At 42.6% G+C, this 26,139-nt stretch overlaps 1 protein-coding gene and 1 long non-coding RNA gene across 8 annotated transcripts in view; one reads left to right on the forward strand and one right to left on the reverse strand.

The window, feature by feature from the left end:
- Positions 1–26,139, reverse strand: part of KCNC2 (potassium voltage-gated channel subfamily C member 2) — a 225,842-nt gene that overhangs the window by 43,395 nt on the left and 156,308 nt on the right. For 3 of the 7 annotated variants that reach the window (XM_038550027.1, XM_038550026.1, XM_038550028.1), the window contains 3 exons: positions 11,556–12,483; positions 9,077–9,241; positions 214–4,039 (listed from right to left, as the gene is read on the reverse strand). In XM_038550027.1, coding sequence (XP_038405955.1) covers positions 3,903–4,039; positions 9,077–9,241; positions 11,556–12,483 — 1,230 coding nt within the window. In that variant the 3' untranslated portion in view covers positions 214–3,902. Of the gene's footprint in view, positions 1–213; positions 4,040–9,076; positions 9,242–11,051; positions 11,156–11,555; positions 12,484–26,139 lie in introns of those variants that run through there. The other 4 variants (XM_038550030.1, XM_038550029.1, XM_038550031.1 and 1 more) reach the window with 4 other exon arrangements.
- Positions 3,328–9,728, forward strand: LOC119873595. The gene is made up of 3 exons (XR_005365432.1): positions 3,328–5,158; positions 8,427–8,523; positions 8,810–9,728. It is a non-coding gene; the product is annotated as an uncharacterized LOC119873595 (long non-coding RNA).

Genomic DNA, 26,139 nt, shown 5'->3' on the forward strand with positions numbered 1-26,139 from the left:
CGTGGACGCCCCTAGCTACGCGGCCAAGACCCGAAGGAGAGTGAGAGCTGCGTGTGTCAGCCCTCGGAGCCCAGAGCCCCCGTGTTGTGTGAGACTGCTGCTTGGGCACCAGGACACCAGGGGACGTACAAAGAGTACAGCCTCGTGAAAACCCCACAACCAAGAGGAAAGCCAAGAAAGGAGCGTGAATAATGTGACCAGACAGGATCCAAGTTTGTCCCCAGCTTAGTTGCCTTTTATTCTTCAGTTGAGCGAGTTACATGTCTCCCCGTTGTCCCCAAGGCCATGCATGCACCTCGACGTGTCCACAAAAGGCCCACGACACAGGGGTTCCTAACTGGGCCATACAGTGTATTTGGAATCCTGGGGAACGGACTGGCTCTGCAAACATTGGTTAAGCGAGATGAAGAATTCTTACAGTTTTGACTACAGCGATTTCAGAGACACGTATAAGCTTCGTTTGCCACAAAACTCACACACACAAAAAATAATAATAATCGGTTAAAGAATATCTCTTTTATGCAAAATATACATTTTAGGATATAATTTGATTAATACTCTACTATATACTGACATTACTCCTTGATCATTTCATAAAAAAATACTCTCATCGCCAGAATTTTATCTTCTGTAATATTTATATTGAGGTAACAACGACAAGACCCAAACCGTGAATGATGTTGGCCAGTGTTTTGTTTTTTTTTTTTTTTAAGTCGTAATGAATTTCTGGCACTCCACGAACACGCAACTGCAAATAGCTTAGTTCTGGTAAGTAGGCACTGAAAACTTCACCACAAAGACAAGCTGATCACATAAGTGGCTTGTACAAAAAGAAATGACACAGTGGATGCTCGTGGATCTAACGCGGGACAAGTCAGGGGAGTGGAGACACCTGTGGCCGCTGATGTCACGGCCACGTGACCCTGGGCACAGTCCCTGCAGCCCCGGGGCCTCTTCGGAGCTGCAGACGGTGGTCGTGGACCGGTCCCCCCGCCTTGGCATGGGCCTGGGCCCTGCACGGTGGTCGTGCCCTTGGGTCCCTGCCGCCTGGGCTTGGGCCTGGGCCCTGCACGCATGTGGGTGGTCATGCCCGCAGGTCCCTGCGGCCTGGGGGTAGGTGTGGGCACTGCACGCGTGTGGGCGGTTGTGCCCTCAGGTCCTCCGGCCTTGGTGTGGGTGTGGCCCTTGCACGGTGGTCATGCCCTCGGGTCCCTGCAGCCTGGGCCTGCATGTGGGCCCTGCATGGTGGTCGTGCCCTCGGGTCCCTGCGGCCTGAGCGTGGGCCCGAAGCCCGCCCGTGCACGCGTGTTGGTGTTCACAGCTGTTCCTCGGCTCCTGGCCCGTGTGCAGCACACCACGATGTCCATGGGGGGGAGGGGGGGCACCCACGGAGTCCCAGCTGTAGCTCCTGTCCAAGGTTTCCGCCCACGGCCAAGACCCGGGGGTATCCCAGCGCACCCGGGGGCGTCAGGGCACCTTCAGCAGCAGAGGTGGGTCCTGGGTCCAGGTGACCCCCTGGCCGTTTCCTGGTAGTCAGAAGTCCACGGTAGATTCTGCACAGCACCACGGCCAACGGTAGACTCTGCACAGCACCGCGGCCAACGGTGGACTCTGCACAGCACCGCGGCCAACGGTGGACTCTACACAGCACCGCGGCCAACGGCAGCAGCGCTAACACTCGGCTCCTCCCCTCGCCCCCGCGCCCGGTGTCGCCAGCGCTCCTCGTGTGACGTCATGCCGCCCTCGTGTGACGTCAGGGCGGGGCCGGGCGGGGCCGGAGAGGGCGCCTGGTCGCAGGACTGGGCGGGCCGCAGCCTCGGGGACCTGCCCCCGGAGCCGCCGCGGCCCCCCTGCCCCTTGTGCCCCGCCCCGCGTGCACCGTTGCTCTGCAGCCCGGGGGGTCGCGGGGTCACCTCCTCGTGCCCGGGTCCCCGCGGGGTGGGCGGGGGGCACAGTGAGGGCGGCCAGAGGGGTCCGCGGGGCCGGGGGCGCGGGGGCCGCAGGGGTCATGGGGGTCGCGAGGTCTGCAGGGGCCTCAAGGGCCTGGGGGGGTCACGGGGGTCGCGGGGGTGCAGCAGGGACCCCGGAGGTTGTGGGGAGCCCTGGAGTTGCGAGGGCCGCAGGTGTCACTGAGATCGCGGGGGTCATGGGGGTCGTGGGAGCCGCAGGGTGCAGCAGGGGCCGCAGGGGTCACAGGGTTCGCGGAGGTCACGGGAGCCGAGGGGCCACGGGGGCCGCAGGGTGCAGCAGGGGGCCGTGGGGGTTGCAGGGACCCAGGGTGCAGCAGGGGTCACAGGCGCTGCGGGGGCCGCAGGGTGCAGCAGGCTCCGCGGGGGTCGCAGGGCTTCAGGTGTCACGGGAGCCGCGGGGGTCACGGGGTTACGGGATCTGAGGGGTCGCGGGGGCAACAGGGTGCAGCAGGGGGCCGTGGGGGTTGCAGGGACCCAGGGTGCAGCAGGGGTCACGGGCGCTGACAGGGTGCAGCAGGCTCCGCGGGGGTCGCAGGGCCGCAGGGGCTGCGGAGGTCCAGGGTGCAGTGGGGGGTCGCGGGGTTTGCAGGCACCCAGGGTGCAGCAGGGGTGCACGCGGTGGCGGGGCCCACCCTGCAGCGGGCCGGGCCACGGCACTGCGGCCTCGGTGCTGCTCACCCGGGGGCTCCCGCGCCCCCACCTTGTCTACACCGCCTCGCCCGTGTGTGCAGCAGAGAGGGGGGCAAGGGGGGGCAGGACCCGGGTCAAAGTCATGAGCGTCTTGTCGAGGCCTTTCTGCGCCCCACGAGGTCGGCTGCGTGCAGTGGGACAGACCGTAGGACGGACACACAGACAACGTGCAGGACGGGCCGCCGCTCAGACGCTGCCTGAAAATCTGACCGGTCCTGCGGGTCGGGATGGGAGCCTCCTGCGAACCATGATGATCTTTGATGTTTGCACAAAAACCAATCGATCGAAATAAAGAAAGGGGTAAAAGGAAAAAGACACGAGAGCTTTGGGTGATAGTTGGCACTTTCCCTCTGAAAAGGATGACAAATCCGGGATTAAAAAATAATGATTATTATATATATATGTAGGACTGTAGTGCCAAGCGGGGGCTGCGGTGACACCGTCCTGTATCCTGCCCTCCCTGAGCCCTTGAGAGATCTGGCCTCAGCGCGTGTGACCAGTAACAACCTCTTGGCAGTTATCTGGGCACAAACATCCAGAAACATCGCCAGTACAGCATTTTTGAAGAAAAGTAAATCAAGACATTATTAAAGCAAATATTTCTTTCAAAAAATTAGGGAGAAAAAAAAAAGAAACGAAACGAAAAAGATGCCAAGGAGAAACTGGCCCTTCCCGCCCCACAATTGCACACGCAGGACAGTGGACCAGGGCTTGCGTGTCAGCAGGATGGCGGGTGCACGGACACGGATCCTGAGCCATCCACTTCCCCAGGCTCTGCGACCTGGCTCTCAGGCGATGGAGACAAGGCGGTCCGTGCAGATGAGCTGAGCAAGGTCATGTGGTGTGCGATCAAGATAGGATCCCAAACGTCTTCCGAATGGTTTAGGGTCCCGAGAAATGAAGGTCCAATGACGTGATGGGCATTTGGAAGCACACGGTTAAATGCATCTCCCTGAAGACAGGTTTATGTGTCGGTGCTGGCCGGTGTGACCCCGACGGTCATCTTATTGCGAAAGGAGACCGGGGCCGTTAAGGTGGAGGAGTAGCACTACTGTAGGAGATCTGTAAGCCGGGGTGAGATGTGTTAGCTACCCGAGTGGCGTCTCTGACTTCAAATAGCAGTGTCATGCAGGATTTAAACTGTGTCTAATGGAGCCTGGAGTGACTCTACGTTTAATTCTCTTCGAGGAGGGGTAACCAGCACGTGAATCCGTACACCTTAGCCGACTGCTGCAGCTTGGTTTACAAAATAGATGGGATGGGAGATCGGGAGCGCCTCAGAGGACAAGGAGAGTTGTAGGGTGATGTGACTGGAGACAGCCTCAGAGCATTGCCTGCCAAGCCTGCTATGTTGTTTAAGCTTCGGGACTTTTCATATCCTTTCATGAAAAAATGCACAGACATCAGTTGAATCCAACCAGAAAACAGACACAGACAAACAGTACCATGCAGGATAATCAAAAGTGCTATTTCGAGTTCAAGGAAGAATTTTTTTTTAACAAAGAATTCGATATTGAGACCATTTGTAACTTAAAAAAAAAATAAAGCTCACTAGAGCTGTCGTTCCCAAAAAGATTAAATGAGCTATCGCAAATTATAGTTGTAATACTTCAAAATGTATTCTTTCCCAAATTATACTTTGCATTGATGTGATTTTGGCATATGGAATACTAGAAATCTTTAAAGAATTAGGCAAAGCAAGTTAAGTAAGATATAAATTTGGCTAATATTTTTACATTTCAGAATATGCTTCTGAAAAACAAATGGGCTGTTTTTTCTTTTCATTTTTTATTATTTACTAAGCTAGTCAGCTAACGTAATATATTTGGCTAATATATTTACATTATGGTTCTGAAAAACAAATGGGCTGTTTTTTCTTTTCATTTTTTATTATTTACTAAGCTAGCAAGCATGATTAACTCCAAGAAGACAGCGTTTTGTTTTGTTTTTTTCTTAGCATATTTAGTCTTCCAGCTTTATACGGCTAAATGGATGATTCTTAAATAATGGCATTGGATGCCATTATCTAGGTGATGCGGGATGAATGCCTAATTTTAGTTCCTTGGATTAAAAAAAGAAAGGAAAGGAATATAAAAGAAAACAAATGAAATAGAAGTTGCCTTATACTTTCAGCATGTAACGGTCTGAACTTGGTTACAGGAGGTTTGCAGTTGGCTCCGCTGCCGGGAACCGAGAGCCATTTGATCTCGATTCACTTTGTCGTTGTATTATGTCGCATCCTAGTCGTGGATGCGTGACAGTCGTGGAACAGAACAGGAGATCTGCCCCCTAAGCTTTCACCCAGCGGTTTTCCTCCAGGCCCCTCTGGAAGGGTCGTGCACCTGCTACTTACTAGAAAAGGTCAGAGGCGGGAGGACGGGGCGAGCAGCACGCAGTACAGCCCGACGTGACCGGTCGTACGAGCAGGACAACTATGGACAAGCAGTCAGGAGGTCAACGTTCCGACCGGCCCACTGGAAAATGTGCCGCAGAGCAAGGTGAGACCCTCGGCTGTTAGGCAGTCAACGCGGGGCAAAGACAGACAACCTGATGGACTTTGTCGCCCCGTGACCCAGGGCTCACCCCGCTGCTCAGCCCTCAGGGGCGTGATGGCCATGCAGGAAGGAGAGTGGGCCTCTGCTGCTTCCCCGTGCTCCTCCCAACGACCCCCTTTCCTGACTCTGTTTCCCAGAGCAGGACACACCGGGTGAGCTAGTGATCTCTAAGGGCCCAGGAGCAGCCTGGGCGAGGACTGCAGCACCTGGTCCCTGCAGGGTGGAGCTGCCCCGCGTGGGCACAACCCTCCCTGCTCGCATCTGTGAGCTCTCCGCATGCTGCATGTCTTCTCTGAGCTTTCGCTGGTGGGAATTTGTGCCACCCGTTAACTACAGTACGTGCCCAGGACACAATTTCTGCTAGTGAGAGAATTATCTGCCCATGTGCTTTGTTAGCATGCGGAAAGACAGAACATGGGAGGTGAGAGCTATTTCATCCTACTCCAGTGGATGATGGGATACTTAATAAGAGGATGTCTTAAATAATTAATAAAAAATTGCAGATAATTTATCCTTACATAGGGACCTCCATGCGCCTGGAGAGCTAGTTGTTACGGCTCTTCCGTAAAGTGATTGGCAATATGACTTGGGGACTTATAGAAAGAATAATTCATCCTAGTTGGCCATGTAATCTAAAAATGCAAACTACACTATAAACATTGATTTGGTTTGATTAAAAGCAAAATGGTGAATATGCATGAACCAAAGAGGTTGTGAAGCTTATAAATCATTCATCCTTATAAAAATTTACACAACCTCCAAGATCCCTCCAGGACCTCCAGAAAGGTAAAGATTTGCTTGGCAGGTTTCTATTAATTACACTAGGTATATGTAAATCTTGGTTGCCATTCTAAATGTTCAGTTATTTTCCTGAAATACAGGTTTCTACAGAAAAATTATCCATTCTGTTTACAAGTTCTTTTACTTTTAGAAACTATAATTTCAGTGTTCATTTGAAAAGACTTCCCTTCTAATTTAATAACAAGTATTTAATTAGTAAAATTATGAGTTATTCTTTTAAATATATATATATAGTTTTCATTTTGCAGGTTGATTTGTGCTAGAAAATTTGATAAGGTTTTTGCTTAAGCAGACTTTTATTGAGTGGAATGGTTAAAAATATAATTCATGAGAATTAACAATGTTGAACCGAGTTGGAATTGGCATCTAAATACATAGTGTGCATTTTATATGGTTCTTAAGAGCATGTGCTTGTTTGGGGGTGATATTGAAACTGCTTCTCCGTGTACTATCAATGGGTACGTTTTTGTGTATGAAAGATGATTTTGTAAAAACTTCTGCATAAATAAAAACATAGGTCCTAAATGCTGGGAGTTCACTCTCATAGGGAATCCATAAATTTTCTTAATGTAGGACCAACTATACTCATACATGTTGGTAGAAAAAGAATTCAGTGGGAATCTGGCAATTTCTTTTCATCTTTCTTTAGAACTCTAAAAATCAAATCAGTAGAGATGCCAACTTGAAAGATAAAAAAGGGATCCTATAGGAAATAAATGTCTGAATAAGAATAAGAGGAGAGATCTATAATCTCCATAGAAAAGATCAAAAGAAGAAATGAATGGATTCCTGATAAATATAACAAGACAACACACTAAAAAAATTAAGTGAGGTTAACCCAAAATGCTATGAGGCCTCGGGGGGGGGGGGGGGGGGGGGGAGGCAGAAGCACAAGGTATAAAAAAAACTAAGCAAAAATTAACAAGGAAGTTGATTATGGTGAGAAATGACAAAGAATAAAAGCCCATAGATGAATTTTCAAGGATACGCTTATTGATAAAGAGAATTTTGCGTTTGTGAAATAACATTTCACGTATAACTTTTCCATACAAACTAAATATCTCATTAATTGCTTTGCTCAAGAAACGTTGCCATTTTACAGAAAAATTCTCTATGATATAAAAGTCTATAAATATAAAAATCCTCTATAATTCACAGTGCTCTATAATTTGCGAAGTACTTTTTTCTTATATGATATCCTTTGACAGTTTAGAATTCATAGTATCATCTAACAGCGGAAGGAACAAATTTTAGCTAAGTTCTTAAACATGCAACAGTTAGTATAAATACTGCATGTGATACGTTTTAAGGTGAAGCTCAAAAATATATGTCAATGTAACCACATACTACACAGAAATACATATATACATATGCATATATATACATATAGTGAGTAAAGATAATGTAGTTAAAAATATAATGTTCTATACAAGAAATCATTAGTCATATGCTACGATCATTATTTAATGTACGTATATATATCTCGCTCAAGTACTATGATAGGACATGAACGCTTCGTAAAACATTTTAAAAATTGTTCTAGCTCTTAATATTTAAATGTATAAAAATACATAAAATTAGCAAACAATCGATTAAGCCTATTCAGATCACTGAAATACATTTTGGTGCAAATAATAGATGCAGAGGAATGGAAGTGATCGAAGCGAAGCGGGGCATTTAAAACATTACGTACTGAGGAAATAAAAGGCTAGTCTCGCTCCTCTTTAGAGACTCAGGGGCGTGAGACAGGACGGACAACACAAAATGTTCGGGAGCAGTGAGAGAGAAGCACAGTATGGGCAATGGGACGTTTCAAAGAGAGAAGACATCACAAAATAAACACTTAAGGCTTAAAATGTTAAAGCGTTCAATAGAGAGAAACTGCAATGAATAGCAGAGAAGCGCAGAGTGTTCCTAAAAGGCAGTTGCGCCGGTGTGAAAGCTTTGGGGTGGCTTTGCATGAATACTCAGTCCCTTGCATCCCGAGGCCCGACCAGAGCCTCTGGTCGGTCAATGAGCAGAGAAAGCACCAGGGCCAGAAGCCACTGGGATCGTCAGAGTGGGAGGCGACAACGAGGCATCAGCCCTGGGACAAGGGTGCCTGATAGACGTCACAGGACCGTTTCTTAAGGGGGGACAAAAGGGTCCCATTGTCCCGGGGCCTCGTAAAGTTCACGCAAAACAGAAACAAAAAAGCAGCACCTGGGGCACAGGCATGACCGTGGCATAATCTAGAAGCCTGGGAGCTCGGGGCGGGGTGGAGCGTCGATGGGCTTCTGAACCAGGATGCCAGCCCACAGAATGTATTCACTCAACAAGTATTTACTGAGTGTCTTCTGTGTGTCAGGCACAGGTTAGTGGGGGTCAGAGGTAGTAACGGACTTAACACTATTACTGTTGTCTCGAAAAGGAATCCTGTAGCAGGTTTTCTGGGTCCGTGAGCAGTGACGGGGTGTGCGACTCTGCAAGGCCCACGATTCTGGGCCTCTCGGCTTCCCAACCTTCAGGTAAGTCACAGCCAAAACCGCCCACATGCTGGACGGGGGACTTACTCACAGTGTGGCTAACGCCTTTCTTTGGGGGGGGGGGGGGATAAAAAAAAAGAAAAACGGCTTCTCGTTCTATCAATTAATTATCAAATATATGCATAGAGTGAGTGCATAGGGTCAATTAGTGATATGCATAGGGTCAATTAGTGTGAGTTTCGTTACCTTTAGTTTAAAAAGATGACTTTTGAAGACTGTTGATTATGTTAATTAGGTGAATGATCTAATTTCTGAACACCCGTTACAGTTCTTCCCATAGACAAATGGAAGCCAAACATATAAAGGAAAAAAGGAAGAGTGAAATGCCTTTCATATGGAGCGACCAAGCTACTACCGGAGAGGCGGTTATGACACGCGCTTTAATGCCAATAATGAGAGAAGAGGCGACGAGGAATGCAAGGGAGCGCGTGCAGCCTTTCCTAGGAAGCGACCACAGAGCATTTGCATCACTCAGTATATTCGCAGCACTTAATCTCTAAGTCACCTGTTAGGATCTGATGAAACGCACGCCTACCTTTCCTGATCCCTCCGTCAGAAGCACACGTGTAATCACCTGTCGTCAGTAGAAAACATGTTTCCCCTCTTCCGTTTTTGTCTCTGGTACTAGAGCGTCTGATGGGGAGCCTTTCTGGGGGTGATAATGGCGGCTCACTTCCTGTACTGTCGTCACCTGATAACACTGGTCACAGCACCATGCCCATTGACAGACAGTGATGGATGAGGAAATGAGACAGTACAGAGAGTTTACACTGAAGGTCCAGAGTACGCGCACTCCAGATACAAGAACACAGTCATCACATCACGATAAGAGAAAGGGTTTTCATCACTCGTTACAAAAATTTACACGGAGCAAAATGGAAAACGTATTGAAAAGGAGAGAAATGTTCTTTGGGGAATGTGAATTCCATGTTTAGATTCCACTAGAAAATGAACTTCCGCAGAATTATTCACATGGGGGTGTGATATGAAGTAACAGACACATTGATATCTTACGGTTTTTTTGATGTGCCATCTAGTTATTGTGAATTAGAATCTTTAAAAGTGGAGCATAGGGCAGCTCAGGTGGCTCAGCGGTTTAGCACCGCCTTCAGCCTAGGGCGTGATCCTGGAGACCCGGGATCGAGTCCCGCGTCAGGCTCCCTGCGTGGGGCCTGCTTCTCCCTTTGCCTGTGTCTCTGCCTCTCTCTCTGTCTCTTATGAATAAATAAATAAAATCTTAAAAAAAAAAAAAGTGGAGCCTATTTAAGGGAAATCTCCCAGGTACCTGCGGGTCTTTGGAGCTGACACATGCTTTTAATATTCGCTAGAATTTTAATAAAAAATAATCCCAAAGCTCACTTTTGTGTCCAGGTTCTCCATTTGAAGTGGAAAAAAAAAAAAGTGTTTCTGAGCATAACGATGGAATAAGATCAACTTCTCCAAATGCCCTTGAAACAACTGCTTGCCCGTATGTGCTTGCCAAAGATGCCTGCGTCCTCTTGGTCTAGGTGCTCACTTGTGTTTACCAGGCTGAGAGTGTGCTCTTGGTCCGTGCCCTTCACAAGGACTAGGCACAAGCACCCCGAGAACAGTCTGCTGAGACCAGCAGCACCAGCTACGCCCCACCTTCTGGGAAGTCCTGCTTGGCCTGAGAGTTTTCAGATACATTCAGATACACTGCAAATTCAGAATTTGCAGAACAATACACTAAGTGAGCATAAGGATCTTTATGAAGGACATCTGTACGAAGCATTTTAGTTCTGGCCGTATGTTTTCCCCATTTACCTTGCTTAAACCTCTGAAAGCTCATGAAGGAACATATGTAGAGGTTACCTGCCTTTTTGGGTTTTTTGTTTGTTTGTTTGTTTTTTATTGTTGTTGTTTGTTTTTGATTGTTTTGTTTTTTGTTTTTGTTTTTTTTTTTTTTGCTTGCTTTGTGTAATTGGTGGATATTTCTAAATTATGCCAAAAGTATTCACAGGGGATTATCATAAATCATCGTTCTACAAGAGAAAGATTAAATATATCTAAGTCATGGTTATATAAATAGATCTTCAGTTTTCAGAGTGGGCTGAACGGTGATCAAATTGTTTAATATACAGAATTATTTCATCAGTACCGGACACAAGAGCGAGCACATTCCTGACTATCCTCTTGGAGAAATGAAAATTTATAGGCAATGTCCTCTGGACTATCTACGGCAATGGAGAGGAGTAGGGATTTAGCAGTAAATCGCCCAAAACTCAGTTTGGGAGGGAAACAGAGAGCAATGCCTCGTGCATTCAGAGGGAAATCCGCAGGGAATTTCAGCTTTGCCACTGACTAGACAAAGCAGATCGTCTGCCTTCAGAATAAGGGTGAATTTATTATATCACGAAGCATCTTACCCAATCTAAAGGGATTATACTGAATCTCCCATCTAGGTTAGCAATGGCGAAAATGTAATCAACCCTCTAGAATATTCCTAGGGAGGACTTTCGTTGTCAGAAAGGCTGTCTTGCATACCCCACCTTTTTGGTGCTCAGGCTATTGAAATACAAGCACCCGTTGTTGTTGAGTAACCGCTTCCTGTGAATTCGGGTGAGATGCACGGCCCCCCGTGGCAGGGATAAAACTGAGACAAACACACCAAGCCAAACGACGAGGAAATCAACATTTTGAGAACGAAAGATGGAAAATGGCCAGTTATCGTACCATCACATCGTGCAGGGGAACAAAGAAACATCGGCACAAAAGCAACAAACAGGCAAAAGAAAATATTGGCACCATCAGCAAAGGGCATTCCCACTAAAGCAGGAAAACTCTATAGACGGGCTGTGCAGGCCTCTACTTGGAATCCACCCAGAGAAGCTACGATCCAGCTGTCTCCACGCCTGACACGAGCACATGGATCGTGAAGAGATAGAACCAAAAACTCAGAAATGTTTGCAGACAATGAGAATGGTCGCCTCCTCCCTGAGGGACGTACCGGTCTATGAGGTGTTCAGTGGCATGCACCTGTAGTTGTGCCTTACCTGATCTGTTATGGTCCAGAAGCCGGTTGTCCTTGCCCAGACAGGAGTCGCCCTGTGTGCTGTTGCAGGCCATGTTTAATTCTGTCTTGCAAAAGGTAGGCGAGCTTGCCTGGGGGGCGGGAGGGATGTGCTTCTTTCTCTTCCTTGGAAGTTTCTGCTTCGCCATAGCCAAGGAGTAGTACATTCCAAAGTTGTTGACGATGACCGGCACGGGCATGGCTATCGTCAGCACCCCAGCCAGGGCACACAGGGCTCCCACCAGCATCCCCGACCACGTTTGGGGGTACATATCCCCGTAGCCCAAGGTGGTCATGGTCACCACAGCCCACCAGAAGCCAATTGGAATGTTTTTAAACTGCGTGTGCTCACTAGCTGAAGGGTCGTTAGGTTGAGCTCCTACTCTCTCGGCATAGTAGATCATGGTAGCAAATATCAAAACTCCTAGAGCCAGGAAGATTATCAGCAGCAAAAACTCATTAGTACTGGCTCGAAGAGTGTGTCCAAGCACCCTCAGACCTACAAAATGGCGGGTGAGCTTGAAGATTCTCAGGATCCTCACGAACCTTACCACCCTGAGGAAGCCAAGTACATCCTTAGCAGCTTTGGATGACAGCCCACTGAGTCCCACCTCTAAGTAGAAGGGTAGGATGGCCACAAAGTCAATGATATTCAAGAGATTTTTGATGAATTCAAGTTTATTAGGGGAAAAAATGATACGGACTAAAAATTCAAAAGTAAACCACACCACACACACTCCTTCTACATACGTCAAGGCAGGATCCGTTTCGATTTCGTATTGCAGAACAACACTCGTGCCATTGATGACTGGTTCTGTCTTGTTTTTAACAATATTGAAAGCTTCGTGTGTCTCCAGGCAAAAGGTTGTGATTGAAACCAGGATGAAGAATAAAGAAGCAAAAGCAATAAACTGTAGGGGGGAAAAAAAGAAATAAAAAAAAAAAAAAAGAAACAAAGAGAGAGTGATCTGAACTATCGTATACTTTGATCCAAATCTAAGAGTATCGATCCCTGCAGGTGGAAAAGAATAAAAGCACATTTGGAGATTTTGCTTGGGATGTCACTCAAGTGAAAGAAGAGATGCGTAGGTATCGTTAATTAGAGTTGCACACGCAGTGCGTTTCGAGTTCTGTTTTCTGGTTATATAGGTAACAACTTTTGCTTTACGTTGGAAAATAATTTCTTGACTCTTTTGTATAAGAAAATACACCTGTTAAAAGAGCATAAAAATCAATCCAAAGCAACGTTAAAGGGCAACAGACTGAAAAAAACATAAAGTAAATAAATGTACGGTAGCTCTAGATAATTGTTTCCGATCCTAGAAATCCTCACGTATCAGATCAAGTTTATAAACATAAGGTGCTGTCCACACTGGTGGGAATTTGGAAGCCGCTTGAATGTAACTGTAGGTTTTTAACCAAAAATAAAATGTTGATGTTGTCGTTAGGTAGGGAGAGGAAAAAAAGCATTGTGAGGGTGGGGGGCTCTGTTACAGTTAAATCATATCAACTTAAGGTGGAGACTTAGCCAAAAGAACAGACCTAGAGAAGACTAGGCGACAAGACTGAAGAGAGAGAAACAGAGTCGGGAACAAAATAAAAGACAATTTTCCTTCTCACCTGAAAAAGAATTCCCAAGTGTTAGAGGAACAGGCTATAAAGTTGCAGGGTTTATTTTATTCGGCTCTTTCTATCCCGTTTCTTTAGCCAGTCCTAGGAGGACACACACACCTACTAATCCAGAATGGTAATAGCCGGAGCTCTCCCGCACATAGTTCTGCAGTGTCAGCACGGAGGTCAGGCTACGTTTCCAAGTCATAAGATGCAAAGCGATACCTAAGCAACAAACCTGACAAGCGTTGCCCCCAGTTGTTGTGTTAACCACCAAACTCTCAGGTGATGAACACAGATATGTCAGAGAAAAATGTATTCCTCTTGGGAATCACAGATTTCCCAATAGTCAAGATCTGAAAACGTAAAACCCGGGGCTGAGTGAACGGTGCTGGTGCGGACAGTAGGCAGTAGTTGCTCAGTAATGGTCTCGGACTTAGCATGAGTGATGAGCACCAAGACTGCCCCTCGAACATCCAAATTCACTCATTCTTTAGGAGCAAGAGGTCATCAGTCAAGCGCAGGGTAACCCTTTTTCAGAAATAATGGGGCGTATCCAAGTCCCGCACCTGTCCCCTAATTGCTATTCCTCACCCGCGCCACTGAAAAGATCTAAGTTTCCAGAAAAGATTGAGACAACGTCTTCCTTTTCCTGGTAGAGTTTCAACGGAAGAGACATACGAAAGGAGGAAGGAAGTCCTAGAACGGTGGCGCCCAGCCGCCAAGGGTCACCTCAAGCTCTGAAATTGTTTCTCTGCAGAGTAGAGGTTAGTACCTCGCTCCTGTAGGAGTGTAAGACACGCCGCTCTCATGGCTTTGACTTACGTCCCCAAGCACGCCTTCCAGGTTCCCTTGGCCTTGACATTATGGGTTCCCTCACATCTTTCCCAGACGTGATGCAAGATGTTAACGTGTTTTCGCTCAGCTTTCTTTTTTGTGCAAATAAATATATAGCTCTTTGTCCACCTACGTTCATGCAGTGGACTGAGTGGGACCTCCCCACATTGCTCTTTCAGGATCCGTCCCGGCTTCCTGGCCTGCTCCCATACCACAAGGGCAGTGTCCCCCTGTACTTTGACGCTTGTCAGTACGAAACGCTGAGGCCTGTTGCGATCGGACATTTTCCTACTCTTCACTCAGTCATTCAACAAGCATGAATTAGGTGCCTCTCAACGTCAGGCCCCAAGACGAGGGCTTTAAGGTAACAGTAGTTAGCAAAACGTAATGCCTGTGTTTGAGGAATTCACAATCTATTAGGGACACAGACATTAAATAATTAACCACAGAAAAATTATATAATTACAATTGTGATAAATGCAATGAGGGATAGAAAGGACCAAAAGCGGGCTTTATTTAGGGGTCTTGAGGGGTCATAGAAACCTCTGCCAAAATGTCACCAGACTCAAATTGGAGGGATAAATGAAGGTTGACCTGATGGAAAGGGGTGGCTTGTATATAGCTCAGTGGGAGGTTTTAACAAAAAATCTGGACTTTTTCAATCTCACTTTACTTTCTTGAGCAATGGGTTTACTGGGACACCACAGGAGCAGCAGGTCTTCCAAATCTGCCTCTTTTGCATGAAAACCTAACGTAACACAGAGACCCCGGTTTTTTCAAGGCTAACCTCGTTTTCTGAAGAGCTTTAAATAAACCAGAAATATTGCCTGGGTTTTAAAATAAGACTGTAAGGTGACTCTAGAGCAGCTTGGTTGCTGGTGGCGCTCCTCAGGCCTTGTTGGCCTACTGGGAGAGCTTTAGAATTCACTTAGCTTATTGTATCAGCCCTGTTGTTGGGGATGCAGTAAAAATAAAAGATAAGTGTTTTTAATTTGAAGCACCATGTAAATACTAGAAATCATTATTACATATATTATACTGTAAAAATATATAATTAGTACCTCAATGAGAACTACTAGAGCCTGATGTTCATGCTCATTACATGAATTATCATTTTGTCAGAAAAAGTCAACAAAGTCAGAAGGTACCACCCTTGGTGGTTGGAATTTAAATAAAATGAATTATCTTGTTAAATTACCCATTTTACCCACCCACATTCTTAGAAAAGGAATTTGGTCACATTCTTTGGAACATACCTGGGGAGCTCACACAAATGTGAATTCCTCACCTTCCACATCGCAGATTCTCTTGTTTGGGGGTAGGGAATTTGCATTTAACAAGTGTTCATGGTGATTGCTATGAAAACTAAAGTCTGAAAAACACGGTTTTGGCGTTTTTCAATTTGGAATATAAGATTAATAATTCATTATTAAATGCATTGGAGAAGTTTCTAAATTACAAGCATTTGTAGACTTTTTAAAAAATCTTCTAAACCTTAATAAGAATAGCTCACTAACTCCTATATCACAGGATGTTTGTGCCTGTGTGTGTGTATTTGTGTGTGCGCTGTGACATAATTCTGGCTTCTACACGAATATTGGTGAGTAAACAAAGCAACTGAATAGCCTCTAACTACATGTAATTCTAAGACACAAAGCTTTGAAAACCAGATTTTGACTGTTTTTACAAGTCACTCGGAACTTGAATTTATCAATATTTTTGTTAGCATTATTTAAGGAAGCCCACCATGATTCTGTACTCGTATTATTCTTCACGGTGGTTTGTATCTTCCCGTATACCATTCGCTTTTAAGGACTTCATAAATCTGTCAGGATGTGTTAATAGTATAATAGGAATCATAAAAAGAGTGTGAAAACAAACAGTCATTCTGGGAGAGACACATTAATCTCAGAAGTACAATATTATTTTGCTTTAAAAAAAACAAGCTAGGTAAGCCATTTCTTACATATAAAGACTGAAGACACTACAAGGTATGGCTTAGGGCTAGAGGGCTAGAGGGCTAGACCAGAGGACAGAAGTACTCTTCACACACAAAAAAAATCAAATAAATAAAAAAATAAATAAAACAAACAAATAAATAAATATTTAAAAATAAATAAAATAAATTAAATAAATAAAAATAAATTAAATAAATAAATAAATATAAATAAAAATAAATGGAAGAAAGAAAGGAAGGAAGGAAGGAAGGAAGGAAGGAAGGAAGGAAGGAAGGAAGGAAGGAAGGAAGAAAGGAAGGAAGGAGAAAGAAAGAAAGAAAGAAAGAAAGAAAGAAAGAAAGAAAGAAAGAAAGAAAAAGAAAGAAAGAAAGAAACTCTTCACAATAACGTGGTGGGAAATTGGAAGTTGTCCTCTGTCAGCTTAAAAGCGGGGAAGTTGGAAGAAAGTTGAAACCTGGACAGAATGAGGAAGGTCTCTAAGGAGGATGAAAAGCCCATAGTGGGAGGCGGTAAGCAGGGGCAAGGCCCCTGTCTGGGCGCAGCAGCAGAACTTTGGGACGCAGACAGACTGTATCAAATTTAAGACGATGCTTGCTGTGTTACGCCTTCAGCCAAGAGTGGTTGTACATTGACGGTGCTCTGAGTGGTGAAGGTATTGGGCCAAAGGAGGAAAAAAAGAGGGGAGCAGCCAAACACGAAGGCAACATACACAGTGAGGATCAAAGGCATTGGAGAGTAAAAAATAAGACTAAAAGGTAATCAAGAGAACGGTAGCCCTTGTGAAAGTATTTGGAGACACTGGGAGAGACAGATTGGCCGTTGGAATGAAGAACGGGAGCCTAGTTTATTAGGGACTTAGTCCAAGTATCAGACGAAAAGGTGACCCCAGAAGCCTTGAAGGCCTACAGTCGTCCAGACCTTGGACTCCAGTATCAAGGAGTTTGTATATGTCACTTGAACCTAATTCTCAGAGATTTGGATATAGAAAATGTCTTCTTTTTTTCTGACTCACTAAGTTAAGCTGAAATGGGTAAATATGAGGTTAGATTAAATAATATTAAGAAAAGGAAATTTATGGGATGGCTGGATGGCTCAGTGGTTGAGCATCTGCCTTCAGCTCAGGTCATGACCCCGGGGTCCCGGGAACGAGTCCCACATCAGCCTTCCTGTAGGGAACCTGTTTATCCCTCTGCCTGTGTCTCTGCCTCTTTCTCTGTATCTCTCATGAATACATAAACAAAATCTTTAAAAAAAAAAAAGGAAAGGAAATTTAAAAGGAAAGAAAGGGGGAGAAAAGAAGGTTTTATTTGTTTTTCTCCTTCACTGAACCGGGAACTGTTTAAGGACTGGAATGAAGTCATATTCATTTTTGTACCAACTGGTACAATATTTTTGCGAACTGTTTAAGGACTGGTACAATATTCTTGTACCAACTGCTTCTGGCACAGTGGATGGATAGGAGGATAAAATAATAAATTAATTAACAAAATAATAAGATAAATCACATTCTAGTGGGAATAAAAATGATCTGAGAAAAGAGAAACAACAGAAATGAAACCCTAAAATATGCACATGGATGCAAAAAAAAGCCAAATTTACAGCAGGGGCAAATTGAAACGGTCCTAGAGGTGCAAAGGTTCCCATTAGTAGCAGTTCTGTTAATTCAGTTAATGGCACCTTATCAAGGAGTCGGGGAAGAAAATCACATTGCCATCCCTCTCTTTCTCTCCCCTCCCTGTGATAGGACCACAAACTCTCGCAGGCACTAAACGAAAATAAAATAAAGCATGTTAAATAATTAAAATTTAGAAAGCTTTCTAGAAGGTGTTATCATGCAGACTGAATGCATATCCCGCCCGGCAGTTGAAGGGACACAGGCTGCTCTAACACCGGCTGGCGGAGGCGACCAGCAGCCTTTGCTCTCTGTAAGCCCAGTGCCCAGGACTGGCCAAGGGCCCAATACTCTGCTTTAGTTCAGTTTAGTTTTATTTCTCATCAGCAGCCATGGAGAGGAAGGCTTCCAAGTGCAGTTCTACAGAGAAGGTATTATGTGAATCTAATGCAGTTCAAAGATTTAAGTAGATCTCCACAGAAGAAAGACGGAGCAAAAGTAGGCCATATTTTGTTTCATCATTTTCTCTTCCCTCGTAGCATGAAGATGAACATACCCGAACACTATAACTGGCTCCAAAATGCCAAACACGACAGGGACCGGACTGATCAAGGGGTCTTTCTCTGGGCACCGCTGCCAGCCCAGGATCACTGACGTAGCAGTTTTCATACATTTTTGTTACCTATTCTACGTGTCCACAAATTGTGCAAAGAGAAGAACGTAACACCTATTGCTTAACTAACCTTAGGAAGGTGCTCAGATCTTGTGACATTAGTGAAGGAAGATGTTTCTGAAATATGTAACTTGGCATGTAAAAATTCCACTGGCTCCAAAATCTGTCCTTTAAAAGTCACCTCAAAAAGAGAGAAGAAAAAAAAAAAAGGAAGGTCACCTGGGTGGCTCAGTGGGTTAAACATCCAACTCTTGATTTTGGCTCAAGTCATGATCTCAGGGTCCTGAGATGAGGCTCATGAAGGACTATGCACTGAGGGTAGAGGCCGTCTAAGATTCTCTCTCCCTCTCCCTCTGCATCCTACCTCCCATGCACGCTGTCTCTTTTTTTTAATAAATAAATAAATAAATAAATAAATAAATAAATAAATAAATTAAAATTTAAGAATTTAAAGTCACCTCATCCTATTATTTCCCAATTATAAGCATCAACCTAAAAAAATAAATAAATAAAAATAATAAAAACATCAACCTGTATCTTAAAGGGGGAAAAAAACTTATTCATATTTAAAAATAAAAGTCAATGGGATAATTTAAGAATTAGAAATTAACGTTTTTTTAAGACAAGTCACCTAAAACACAGACTGTGCCATGGCCGCTGAAATCCAATCCTTCCATGGGAATCGAATCATCTTGAAGGACTGGAATTCATGGGCCATGGCAAAGAAAAGCCTGAAAGCTCTTCTTGTCCTTGACAGTCACCTTGAAAAGAGACTCCTCAAATCAGGAAATTGAGGACAGTGGCTTTCATCAATTAAGGCTGTGAAAATAGCCATCGATTTGATGAGACGTTTAGGAGGGAGGAGTTTTCTTTCCTCTTTGATTTCCTCTCACTTGTAAAAGATGATGAACCATCACTCTTTGCTTTGAAATAATTTCTCTCGCTCTGGCATCTTGCGGGAACCCCATGTGCTAAAACTGAATGATTTATCAGGATTATGGTTGCAATACTTTATCTGAGATCAGCTTTAAAAATCCATAAATACTGATAAACTTGGGACGATCAGGGTTGTGGGACCCCTTGAGTTTCGCAGCGAAGGACGTTAGGTACATTGTTCTGGGTTATTATTCACGGGAGCAATTGGTTAGGATCTCTCTTGTCTCAGGGAGCTAATGCTCTGTAAGGGATCTTAGCATGATAGTCCCAATCAAAGATTGGGAGGATGGTTTTATTTTTATATACTATTAGGATTGCAGGTGGCAGGGGTGGGGGGTAGTGGAGAGAGACAGTTTTAACAGACACTTGCTGCCTTAAGAAGAGTGCTCAAATTTCAGATTAAGATGTGAAAGCTTGGGGCCTCTGGGTGGCAAAGTCAATTAAGCGATTAAGAGTCTGCCTTCAGGTCAGGTCATGATCCCGGAGTCCTGGGATGGAGCCCACGTCGGGGTCCCTGCTCAGAGGGGATGTGAAAACTTCAGAGCTCATAGCGTAGAGTAGGAATGAAGATCCTTGGAGTAACTATGGAGGAAGATCCTAAATTGCAAAGATTGGCTGTTACCAGCTTTCGCCCCAAGTCAATTAAGCCAACTTGTATTATCATAAAACTGCCAAAATACTGTATCTGGTTAAATGGGAGAAGGGTTCGCTTTATTTGCCTTGTGTACCCACCTTGCCCTATGATGCGTGTAGTCACAAAGATGGAATGAATTGCAACACTTAGTTAAAAAAAAATACACACACACACACACACACACCCCAAGGAATTTGTTTTTGCAATTCCACATGAAGTATATCTATTTTTAGTTTGCATTTTAGGGACGTATATATTTTCCAAACAGAAATGCTTCACTTCCATTTTGCCCATTCTACTTTTCTCTCTTAAATAATTTAAAAAAAATAAAAAATAAAACATGAGCAAGGACTTCCAATAATGAAGAATCAGAGTTCATAGTGCTACCCAATCCAAAATTTCCACTTTTAGGAATTTACTCTGGTAAAATGTGTATAGTAAAGTACAAGGATATATGTAGAAGGACATTCACATATTAAACCAAAAAATGGTTGTAGCACAATATGCGGAGCCTAGCACCATCTTGCTCTAGGTACAACTAACACGTGCAAATAAACAGCAACACTACACTCTCAGCCGCGCTTATGTCCGAGGGGAAGAGTGGCCTTGTGTGACTGAGTTGCTAACGGAAAATTACAACTGATTCTATAAATATCTTTAAAGTGTAAAATTTCTATAAAATTTTTAATCATGTATTATGTTTCATTTTTAAACAAAATTCAAAGAAAATACAAAAGAGGATTAAACTTGGATCTTCATCCTTGACGACCGTCAAGCTGACTTTATTACTCCATAGAAATTACACATTGGCACGTTGCCATTTTTCTTCTTTTCTACAGCATCTTAAATTTAGCAAACGCTCTTAATTATGTATATGTTCGAGTCTTATGTACTAGCTTTACCATAATTAACAAGAATGTGGTGTTGTTCATAGAACTGTGGTCTCTAGAGAAAGAAAATAGTCTCTTTCATTAGTAAGACTATCCTCAAGGGCCAATCAGGCAGGGACAACTGGAGCCCAGCATCTGCTGGCCCCATGCAGACTTGGCAATTGCTTCAGCCTCTTTTGAGGCTGGTAAAATCCACTTCCCTTCATTCACATTTTACTGTTTAAAAGCATTCCACAAACTTTATTGCATTTATGATGTTGAATTAGATCTTTCCTCAATGGGGATACCATACACATACATGACTATTAACAGCAGAAATCATTGAAGAAGGTGAAGATCAAGCTAAGGTAACTGTGTATGATCATGTGTGTGTTTAGTGTGTTTACAACACATTATATATTTTATATTTATATCTGTGTATAAAATGTGTTTATATGTGTGGATAGATATGTATGATATACATGGGTATAGATTATATATAGATATGAATATATTATATAGATAGGTATAAAATAGATATAAAACAATTTAATGTTTAGGCTTCTCAAATCAAGAAATATACCCAAATATTGCTTTTGGCCACTGAGACTTATATGACCACTGATAAATACTTTCCACTGTGTTTTTTGATAGCTTATCCAATATAAATATACATCATTCTTTCTATATTTTTTTTTTCTATGCCACAGGCTGATTTCCCTGAATTTTATATTTGGCCTATCCACTCACACCCAAGTGTAATTTTTCAGGATACAGGCAAGCGAGGCTTGCACATAAGGTTAATATTATCACAACAAATTATAGTGTTCAAAGTTAGGTCACTAGATTTAAAATTCATCAAATACGAGCACCCGAGTGGCTCAGTCAGTTAAGCATCTGCCTTCGGCTCGGGTCATGAGCCCACAGTTCTGACACAGAGCCCCACATCCAGCTCCCTGCTCAGCAAGGAGTCTGCTTTTCCCTCTCCCCTCTGCCCCCGCTCATTTGTGCTTTCTCTCTTCTACTCCCTCAAATAAAGAAATAAATTTTTTTAAAAAAATCATTAAATATGAAAACACGGTATCATTTTACTTCTCTAAGTCTCACAATGAAGTTTAAATAAAGTGTTTTCTCGGGTGCCTGTGTGGCTCAGTTGGTTAAGTGTTGGCTCTATTTCAACTCGGATCATGATCTCAGGGTTGTGAGATCAAGCTCTGCATTGGGCTCCCTGTTGGTCTCTGCACTGGGCATGGAACCTACTTAAGGTTTTTCCTCTCCCTCTTCCTATTTCTCCTCCCTCTAAGCTTGCATGCATGTCCTCTCTCTAAAAATAGTGTTCATAATCAATACATTGCATGAAAATAATTTTTACAACTGTTTATTGGACTGAAGAAGATTTTTACCCCTTTAGTCATAAGAATATCAGATTATAGTCATGTCATAAGATAAACATGGTATTGTAATTATTCCAACTATTGAATTCCAGTTATTGAAAACTCCCTCCAAAATTTCCATATTTAACATATATTAATTTGTCTTAAATTTATTTTTAAATGATTCAGTTTGTCTTGGAATGATATGACCTACACCATCATCCAGGAATACCTAGCTGGTCACATTTTTAAACCTTATCTACTATAAGCCCTAGGCTGTCTTTTTGAGGCTAACAATCACTTTCCAAATTACATTATCTGAGAATCTTTGGTTTAACTTAGTGGTGAGTAAGGGACACAAAGAGAATGTTAGTCAAACGTGAAGGGAGGGGACAAGCTTACAAACATTTGCCAAAGATTCGTTGACTCTGAGAAGTCCACTTCTTTCAACACGACAGCCGGCACTGTGGTTAACACGTACTCTACAGAGCACCAGGGGTGCCTGTCTAGCTGCGGGGGCTCCTCCCCAGATCCTGGCGCAACACTGGGAATCCCAAGCTTCAGTCTCAAATGTTATCATTCTCTTTTTCTGTATCTGCTTGCTCAGTTATCGTTTCTAAAACATAACCATATACACTGATAGCCAAGTCCTGAGAGTCTTCCGAGACCAGCCATAGCTCCAGTGGACTGCGCTTTTCCCTCTCCTTCCTCATTTATATATTTAAATTAGAGCTTTACTGACCATTCCTTTTTCCTCCAGATCATTTTGTTTGCTGGATATTTGTTCTTCCTTGCTATGAAGCCTGGGTCAGGACACTTCCAATCCACCCTAGTCTACTTAAGCAGGTATGCCTACGTAGAGAGAGGATACTGGAGTCTAGTTCCTCTTCTGTCTGAAGATATCGGGTGCTCTTGCAAATAGTTGCAGATTCCTCCCAGAATCAAATTTTCTACATTCCATTCCACAAAACAAAAACTCCTGGATAATTGGTAATTTCATTACAAGATGTAGAAAAGTCATATTTAAAATAGGGAGGGACTGACTGGCTTTGTAATTAAAAATCCAGTAGGGTCCACCTTAATGTTTGCCTAAGCAATTTAACTGTATCAACAGCTATTAGAGTGTGGCTTGGAACTTCTAGGGGTCCAGAGACCATTCTCTTGGGTTTATAAAATCAAAATTAGCTTGAAATAATATTAAAATATCTTTTGTCTTTTTCATTCTCACTGTCTTACTAGTTTACAGAAGAGTTTTCCAGAAGCTGCATGATGTGGTATTGCAACAGATTGAATGCACCACGGAGATATGAGAATCTAGCCCACTTTCTATTAAATCAGACATGAGAAAGAGCTGCAAAATGTAAAACAATGCCACTTTTCTCACTTTATTTTTCCTCTTTTAGAAATTTTATTCTTTAAAAAAATATATTTTTCTAAATCATGGAGATGCACAGCATAGGGAATATAGTCAATGATACTGTAATAACTTTATGTGGTGACAAAAGACAACTAGACTTATTGTGGGGATCATTTCATAATGTATAAAAATATCGAATCATTATTATGTACACTGAAACTAATAGGATATGGTTTGCCAGTTTTACTTCAATTAAAAAAAATTATTTTCATTAAAAATATGTTTGCTTACATCACTAGGTTATGTCCTAATCCAGGAAAATAAGTATCTCCTAACCCTCCTATAAATACTAATAGGGCCCACCAGGAACTCTATACAAAGATCACAAGGTCTCCAAAGCAATCTCCAACACAATCAGCTGCTTTACTAGATTATAAAGTAAATAAATAAAAATGTGCATTTATCGTGTTAATAGTTTTAAAACTGTCATGAATACAATGAATGCTAAGCTAAGGAATTCTCAGTGGTCACAGAAATCTAGAATAACCAGAAATATCTGTAGCAACTGCTTAAATACTAGAATTGCTTGAAACTTAGTAATCTCATCTTCCATGATTTCATCTGCCATCAATGCATCAGTGATAGCTCAAAACTGTCAATCTCTAGTTTACACCTTTTTTTGTGGGTGACCTGCCATAATTATCCAAGTCCACAGAGTTCTTCAGTCTTAATTAAATAACAAATGATATAATGGCAAAATAATATGAGTCTGAGTTCTACAGAGAAATGGATCCAACAGGATATATATATTTTTTTATATTTATATAACTATAATAATATAAATAAAATATATTTAATATATATTAATATATTAAATATAAAAATATATTTATATTTATAAATATAAATTATTTAATAAATAATCAAATATATTAAATATAATTTAATAAAAATATAATTTATAAATATAAATTTATTTATAAATGTAAATATATATTTATATAAATAGTAAGATATTTATTTTTATATATTTATATAATATTTATATATATAAATAGTAAGAGATTTATTATGAGGAATTGGCTCACATGATTAAGGAGGTTGAGAAGTCCCACCATTTGTTGTCTGCCAGAGGAAGGCTTAGGAAAACCAGTAGGGTAGTACTGGTCCAAGCTTGAGGACCTCAGAACTAGGGTAGTCAATGGTGTTAAGTCCCAGTCTGAGTCTGGTGACCCAAGAACCAGGAGCTCCAATGTTCAAAGTCAGGAGAAGACGGATATCCCCCCTGAAGCAGAGAGAATGAATTCACCCTCCCTCTACCTTTCTGTTCTATTTGAGTCCTTGAAGGATTGGATCATGCTCACCCACACTGGTGAGGGGATTTTCTACACTCTGTCTACTGACTCAAATGCTAATCTCTTCCAGAAACGCCCTCACAGACACATCCAAAAATGTTTACCAGCCATGTGGGCATCTGTGAGCCCAATCAAGTTGACACGTAAAACTAACCGTCACAGGGATTATCATACATTTTATTAGTGAAGATTTAGAAGACACTTCAAACTCTACTTCCCAATGTGTCACTCAGATCTGATCTTGTTATTCCATTACATATTTATTTTATTCTGAACCATCATTTATCAGTTAACCAGCTTAGTACTTAGATTCTGGTTTTTTTTCTTCCTCAACACCTTCATCTGTTGTATCACTGAATCCTGTAAATTCTCAGACTTGAAATATCTCTAGTATTTTCTCCCTTCCCTATATTTATTTTGCCTTTAATTAGCTTTTCCTAGATTATGAAGACTAAGCACTCCTTCAAGGGAACAAATGTGATTATATCACTCATCTGCTTAAAATAGTTTAATGGCTCCCATCACAGGACACACAATGCTCTTAATACATCATTCAAGAAATTTCTTTATGTGCACCTTCCATACATCTCTACTGTGAATATCACCATCTTGGCTGATGTACCAGAAGCTCTAATTCTGTGCCAAATATACCTTTTTCCTTTGTATAGCTGGCAAAGAACTACTTAGTATTTCAGACTCGACTCTGAAATCACTTGGTCTTTGAAATTCCTGAAGTCTGAGGCACAAAATTAAGCACTTTCTTGTTAGTTTCCTACTCATATCTCTATGATAGCACTTATCTCATTTCTATAATACTTTATTTTCTGCTCCTTTGGTAAAGCACAAGCTTGTGACACAAGCAGGAATTTTTATTTGCATTTTATGTCAATAACATTGTTAGTGCTTAATAATATTGATAAGAAGTAATAACAAAGACTATGGCCACACCAAAAATAAGGTTTAACTCATTTTTTTTGCACTTATTTACGCTCAATCACTTCCTCCAAAGGGATTTTTAAGAAGGCTTATGAAAACAACAAATAGAATAGAAAGAAAAGTATAAAGGAAGACTAATAAGGGAACAGACTGTCAGTTTGAGTGACAAGAGCAGGGCAATGTCAGGGATAAAAAGGAAAGCAAGGCTTAAAGCAAGAGAGATTAACAATGTCAATTTCTGCAGAGTTCAAAGAAGATAAAAATGGAGAAAGGTCTACTGGATGAGATAATTAGACCAACATTAGTTTTCCTTGATAAAGCCATTTTGGTAAAGAAATAGGAAAGAATCCAGATTTCAAGGGATTAATAAACTAGTAGGTGCTGAGAAATATGAATGGCAAGTAAACACACACACA

Source organism: Canis lupus, chromosome 10 (assembly GCF_011100685.1).
Source record: "Canis lupus familiaris isolate Mischka breed German Shepherd chromosome 10, alternate assembly UU_Cfam_GSD_1.0, whole genome shotgun sequence".
In the NCBI taxonomy this organism is placed as follows: Eukaryota; Metazoa; Chordata; class Mammalia; order Carnivora; family Canidae; genus Canis; species Canis lupus.